Source organism: Silene latifolia, chromosome X (genome assembly GCF_048544455.1).
Source record: "Silene latifolia isolate original U9 population chromosome X, ASM4854445v1, whole genome shotgun sequence".
In the NCBI taxonomy this organism is placed as follows: domain Eukaryota; kingdom Viridiplantae; phylum Streptophyta; class Magnoliopsida; order Caryophyllales; family Caryophyllaceae; genus Silene; species Silene latifolia.
Genome location: NC_133537.1, coordinates 312,289,272 through 312,296,103, shown reverse-complemented (window position 1 = coordinate 312,296,103; position 6,832 = coordinate 312,289,272). Strand labels below are relative to the sequence as shown.

The 6,832-nt window shown below is 40.2% G+C and overlaps 1 protein-coding gene across 1 annotated transcript; it reads left to right on the top strand.

The window, feature by feature from the left end:
• Positions 1–872: 872 nt before the first annotated feature.
• On the top strand, positions 873–5,155 carry LOC141617520 (GDP-L-galactose phosphorylase 2-like). Its single transcript, XM_074434715.1, has 7 exons — positions 873–1,507; positions 2,554–2,672; positions 2,784–2,843; positions 3,199–3,441; positions 3,563–3,748; positions 4,047–4,295; positions 4,474–5,155. Exons 1-7 carry the CDS (start codon positions 1,402–1,404, stop codon positions 4,828–4,830), a joined length of 1,320 nt encoding a protein of 439 aa, XP_074290816.1. The 5' UTR covers positions 873–1,401; the 3' UTR covers positions 4,831–5,155.
• Positions 5,156–6,832: the final 1,677 nt, after the last annotated feature.

Sequence of the window (6,832 nt, the reverse complement as noted above, 5' to 3'; positions counted from 1 at the left end):
TCTATATGAGATTCATCCTCAAAATAAAATAGTTCTTCTTCTTCTTCTTCTTCTTCTTCTTCTTCTTCTTCTTCTTCTTCATGCGCAACTTCAAAAGACTTAACCTCTTGCTCCTTTATTAGATCATCTTGGAGGTGTAAGTTGCAAACCACCAACTCCTCTTGATCATCGTCACTTAACGGTTCAACAATATATGTGACAATCTCGTTTTCTTCTGGTTCATCATTCGGAATCTGACAGTCATCTGGACCATTCGTTTCAATTGTTTTACCCCCATCGATTTGAAATGTTACACAACTAACCCTCTTGTTAATGAAGGCACTCGAATAGTCATTTGAAAGCAAGGTAAAAGGGTAATAGTTTTACCCCCATCGATTTTAGGAATGTCTAATTTACTAGTCATAACTGTCTGGAAAAAAACGAGTTCGAGAAAAAAAAATATTAACCCAAGGCTAATACATACCTTTAGCCCTAGTCAAAGATTCGGGCGGCCTGACCACGGCTTGTGTGGCCTGTGACTAGCCCGACTCGATCCGTTAAAAACTAGGGCCTGGTCGGGGTCGAACAAATCCAACTCGGTCCGGTTGTGGACCTGCTAAGACCGGTTTCGAGTCCACCTTCATCGAACTGGACCCGACCCATGTTGGTTTGCTCCTACCTAGGACAGTTTCCGAATACGCCTAACCAAGTCGAGCCCAACCCCGAGTTAGTTCGAACTGACTCGGAACTGTCCCGTGAACACCCTTAATATTACCATATACTCATATAGGAACTCGTTTAGATCATATTATGTTTGACTATGACTAATTCGTAGGCGAGCCAATTAGAACGACATATGTCCATATTAACCCACTTTCCCTTTGCTTTGCATCATTGTCACAAAACCAAAGCAAGTTTGGTCCTCAACTCCAACTAAAACACACAAAACTCAAACTTACGTCCAACTACAACCACACACTGATCGAGTCACTGACATACCCAATTCCCCCAATTCCCAATTCCCAATTCCCAATTCACCCTCTCTATATTTAACTCCTCAAGCCTCTGATTCATACAACATCTCCTTCAAAACTCCGAAAAATTCACAACCTCCATTTTCCAACCTCAATTCTCACATCCATTTTCCCATGTTTTAGCAAAAGTAGGACAAGACGGGTATTCACAAAATCCCGGGTTCAACAAAATTGCATGAATTACGACGCAAAGATATTCCTACAACTTTGTTGATTAGTAACAATCCTTCTTCTCACGGCGGTCGCGGCGCCTTGCCTTCCGAAGGCGGCTGCCCTTCCGACCTTCTTTTCCTCGCCGGCGGCGGTTCTCTCCTTCTTTCCAACCCCCCTCTCCTTTTAGATTAGTTTATTTTTTGGAGTATAATTATTTATTAATTCGGGGATTAAGATGTTGAAGATAAAGAGAGTTCCGACGGTGGTGTCGAATTATCAGAAGGAAGATGGAGATGTTGGTGGTTGTGGTAGGAATTGCCTCAGAGACTGTTGCATTCATGGTATGTCACTGATTTTTCCTCCTTTTTTTTTTTTTTTTTAATCATGTATGTATTGTTTTTGTTTCGAAATATCGATTGAATTTTGTAACGGTCACATTAATAAAGTGGATATTATGGGTCTTTCTATCGTACAATTCACTGTTTCTAGAATTGCTAGGATAGTGCTCCATTTGTCTCGATCATTTGTTACCTTTAATTAAAATACTTTAATTAAAATACTCCTCACAGAGAATAAAAAAGTAGACAAATGATTGGCACAGACAGGGTTTTTGATACTCATATATGGGTGACTGGGCTGAGTTTTCTGTATTGATATTATGATGAAAACGGTGGTGGAACCAAGAATGTTACGGTGTAGGAGTGTTGGGTACGGAGTATTTTTATGGTTTATTACTTTTTATCATTGGTCGTAAGTCGTAGGAAACATAGCCTGTTAACGTTGTTCGTCTATAAAACTGGGGTATAATACCTCCACATATCATAAGGTGGCTACATCACTGTATGAAGTGCTTCTTCTCGGCTGATTATCACTATACAGAAAAATTCAGCAAAAATAAAGAGTAGAAGCCTCGTATTGCATTGACTTGATTGGTACTAGGATTAACGTTTAAACGAAATTTGAAAAGAACAAAAGGTTTCAAATGTACGTGGCCTTACCCCCAACTAAAGGGAGCCACTGTTCCCAAACCTAGCAAACAGATAGTTTATCAGAATAATTATTGTCGTAACGGTGAGGGTAAGTCTATGGCAGTTTGGTAGGTAGACATGTCTCAAGTCTCAACTGCTGAGCCTTGGAATGTTTTTTATTGCAGAGTTTCATGCGAATTTATTAAGGTTCGTGTAGAAATTTTAAATCAAGATAAAATGATTGAATTTTTCTCGTTCGTTGGATAGTAGCTCAAGCAAAACAGTGTTATCTAATGGTTATTGGCCTGGTTCTTTCCATGATTGATCTGTCAAGTTACTGAAGTATGATCTTAGTTAAGTGCTCTCGTACTACTTTAAGATATGGTGGTTTTTAAGTTTGTGCTTTAAACTTTGTAAAGGTGCAAAACTACCTTTGTATGCTTACAAGAAGGCGAACAAGATAGCTACTGAGAAATCTGCTTGCCATGGTGCTAGAGACCTACCTATTGCGTTTCTTGACTCACTCCTGCTTGGAGAGGTAATTGGACTTCTTGTGGAAATTAATCATGATACCAGAGTGTATTATCTTTTGTAGAAACTATGGTTTGCAAATATCTTACGTTTTTGTTTTTTTTTTTGGCTATGACAGTGGGAGGAGAGGATGGAGAGGGGTCTCTTTCGCTATGATGTTACTGCCTGTGAAACTAAGGTATCATTTTGCTGTCCTATTGGTTCACCTTGTAGTACCCTATGTTAGTGCGGCTCTTCATATTATCTTGCGTACCCCCAGTTTCAGTCAACACTTAAACATAGGTAAGGCAAGTACACACTTCATCGCAAACCAAACATGATCATTATGAATGAAATAGCTGCGCCAGTCTCTTGGACATGTACCCTTGTCGGATGCCTCTAACCTCCGTCTAAGCACGTACTCTTGTCGGATCCTTTTAACTGCGGTCTAAATAACATTTCTAGTACCCTTATATCTATGTTTGGGAGTCTATTTGTCCAAGTAAAAAGCCTGATATATGCGATACTAATGAGGTGCATGTGGGTCCTAATAGGTGATACCAGGCAACTATGGATTTATTGCCCAGCTCAACGAGGGACGTCACCTGAAGAAAAGGCCTACTGAGTTCCAAGTTGACAAGGTCTTGCAGCCCTTTGATGGAAACAAATTCAATTTCACCAAAGTAGGGCAGGAAGAGGTGCTATTCCAGTTTGAAGCGAGCGAGGATGGTGATGCCCAGTTCATCCCTAATGCTTTGATTGATGTGGAAAATTCTCCGAGTGTTGTTGCCATCAATGTAATTTCCGAATTCCGATTCCTTGTGATATATACTTATTCCATATTTCAAGACCTATTATCTGCATTTGCTACTATGAATGACGTTGAATTTTATTTTATAATATATGGCCAATTAACAGGTTAGTCCTATTGAATATGGACACGTGCTCTTGATTCCACACATATTTGAATGCTTGCCTCAGAGAATTGACCATGACAGCTTCCTACTTGCCCTTCACATGGCTGCTGAAGCTGGAAGTCCATACTTTCGACTCGGTTACAATAGCTTGGGTGCATTTGCTACCATCAACCATCTTCACTTCCAGGTATTTTGTAGGACCTTTGTTGGAGGCCTAGTAATGCAGACTCCACATCAAATTTATTGTCCACATTTGACTTTGGTGATTAACCTTGACAATTAGTTTATTCAAATATATGACGATATACAACATGAAATTTCCCATGCTTGAACTATTAAAACAACTATCTTTGTACTTTGAAAAACAAGCATTTTTCATATTTTCATTTTAAAAACTTGTAATTATTGTACTTCAATTTGTGAGAAAATATGTACTTCAATATAATTTTATACGGAGTTCAATTTTGTTTTATTTTACTGTACAGGCTTATTTTTTGGCTATGCCATTCCCCATTGAGAAGGCTCCTACGAAAAAAATCACTTCTACTAATCATGGGGTGAAGATATGCCATCTCTTGAAATATCCAGTTAGGGGCCTTGTCTTTGAGGGTGGGAACTCTTTGCAAGATTTGGCCAAGGTTGTCTCAGACTCGTGCATCTTCCTCCAAGACACTAGCATTCCTTATAACGTCCTCATTGCCGACTCTGGAAGGCGAGTTTTCCTCGTCCCTCAGGTGCTATAACGATCCAGATCTTTCTTTTGTCCCATCATTGCTGTTTTGATCCTGTTATCGAATTCCTGTTTTGAGAGTTTGAGACTCGATCTCAGATTTTTGATATGTCTAATATCAATGCCATGTCTTTAATACTCTTCTTTCTTTTGTTACTAATTTTTGATATGTTCTCTGCCAGTGTTACGCTGAAAAACAAGCTCTAGGCGAGGTAAGCTCTGAGCTTCTTGATACTCAAGTGAACCCAGCAGTGTGGGAGATCAGTGGACACATGGTGTTGAAGAGGAAAAAGGACTTTGAGGAGGCATCTGAGGAGAATGCTTGGAGGCTTCTTGCTGAAGTCTCTCTTTCTGAAGCAAGGTTTGAAGAAGTTAAAACCATGATTTTCGAAGCCATTGCTTACTGTATAGTTGAAGATGGGTCGGACATCCTCTCTAAGGAGGATGAGCTTGAACCACTTGCAAGAGAAGGCGCACCTATCAACCAGGGTTCCTCCGCCATGGTCAATGGACACCATGAGTGTTTGGTCCGTCAGTGATAAATAATCCCAAGTTTGCAGAATCTCCTTCCGAATAGAAGTGCAGTGTCTTCTGTGTACCTTCCTTGGTTCTGTCACTGAATAAGTAGCCCGTAAACATGTAGGATAACCAGAAAAAACAACATTCCGTAGCTATTTAGTAATTGCTGTTACCTTATACCTCACGAGTAATGTGATATTAGTAGTTGCCCTAAGTGATGTGGTCTTGTAAGACGCTGTTATAGATATTCAAACGTTCAGCATTGTGGACATCCATACTCTCCGAACTTGGTATACACGTGATGCTTGAAAATGAAATAGCAATTTGGGTTGGATTGAAACTTAACTATTGAAATGGTATGCATGTGAGATTGGATTTTGTGTGCTGAAGAAGGCCAAAACCAGTCGAACACTGTTCTGTGATGTCAAACGAAGCGAAGGTCATTGGATCTCTATGCTTCTTTAAAGTGGTCCCATCTTTTGCAGTTTACTAGTTGTTGTACGACGCGCTTCCCCAAGATAGTGTGACTCGCCTATTAGAATTTGTATTGCTTTATGTATGTCGTATTGTTGTTTGCTGTATCGATAAAGTTGGTTATTATCTTTCGAGCTGGATTCTCCCCTTACCCCGCTCCGCTGCGCCTCTTCCTCCCTCCGCTTCCATTTTCCTTCCCTTCCTGCTCCCCCTTCCCTTTATCTTTCATTTTCCTTCTTTCCACCTTAACTTCCTCCATGCCGAAGAAGAGAACAATTATCCATATATAATCTAGACTGCTACTAAGCTGAAGTTACCCTCGTCCTTCTCATTCTCATTCCCCGCCGCTCTCTAAAATTTGGTTTCAAGAGCAGTAAGATCGTGTTGTCAACTTTTTTATGTTAAGAAATACTAATTATCACCGAACTTACCGAAAATTTATGGAAAACTTGCTTTGAATCGTGCGAAAGGTAATGGGTTTCCGAACATTATCCTCTTCTCGTACTTCCATTTCTTTTCTCTTATTTTGCCCATTGTCTTCCTTCCCCTATGCTTCCTTCTCTTTCCCTTGCCTATGTGGTATCCTTCTCTTTACCATTTCCCTTTACCTCTACCCTCATCCCTCTCCTTATATCCCACCTCCCCCCTTCACTCTCAATCTAAACTAAACCACGCACATATGATCTCATTCCCTTTATCCTACTAACTGTCTCTCTCCCTCTCAAGTTGCATAAAATCAAGCAAAGATTATCTCTTCTCCTTATTTCCCCTTTGTCATTTTGAACAAAACCTAGCAAACCATGTCGCTTCCTCCCTCCATTGTCTATCCTTTCCTCTCGCATTTCTCTTCTACCTCCTTCTTTGTCAATTCTCCTTCACCAGAGCCTCTTTCTCCATCCACTTCCACTTTTCTACCCCTTGTTCCCATTCCCTTTCACATATACTTCTAGACCGTTACTAAGCTGAAAACACCATCGTCCTTCCCTTTCTCATTTCCGCCGCTCTCCAAAATTTGGTCAAAAAGCAATAAGATTGTGTAGTTAACTCTTTTTTTTAAAAAAATACGTAAATCTTTTAGAATTGTGCGAAAAGTTATGAAAAAGCTCGCTTTGAATCATGTTGAAATTAATGGGTTCCTAACATTATCCTTTCCTCATACTTCCATTTCCTTTCCTCTTACCATGTCCATTGGCCTCCTTCCTCTCATCAGTCATCTCCCTATGTTTCCTCCTCCTTCGATTGCATATACAGTCTCCTTTTCCTTCCCATTACCCTTTGCCTCCTCCTCCTCCTCCCCTTATCCCTTCTATCCAACACACTCCTTCACTCTCAATTTGAACCAAACCACACACACAGTGTTATTCTTTTTATCTCACCAATTGCTTTTCTCCAACTCAATAAAGGAGGGTAAAGTACCTAGCTATTGTCTTCGGTTGAGATTCGGTCTCGGGTCGTTATGCCATAAATGAGGGTAATGTACCTGACCATTGTCCTCCTTTCCCTTCCCTCCAATTTCCAGAAATTGATTTTCGCTTATTTATAGTAAAG

What these genes read in the sequence shown, in the direction of transcription:
- LOC141617520 (XM_074434715.1), top strand. Translation starts at nt 1,402, where the DNA reads ATGTTGAAGATAAAGAGAGTTCCGACGGTGGTGTCGAATTATCAGAAG. An exon ending in TCAACCATCTTCACTTCCAG is followed by an intron (nt 3,749 to 4,046) that starts GTATTTTGTAGG and finishes TTTACTGTACAG; the next exon opens with GCTTATTTTTTGGCTATGCC. An exon ending in GAGTTTTCCTCGTCCCTCAG is followed by an intron (nt 4,296 to 4,473) that starts GTGCTATAACGA and finishes GTTCTCTGCCAG; the next exon opens with TGTTACGCTGAAAAACAAGC.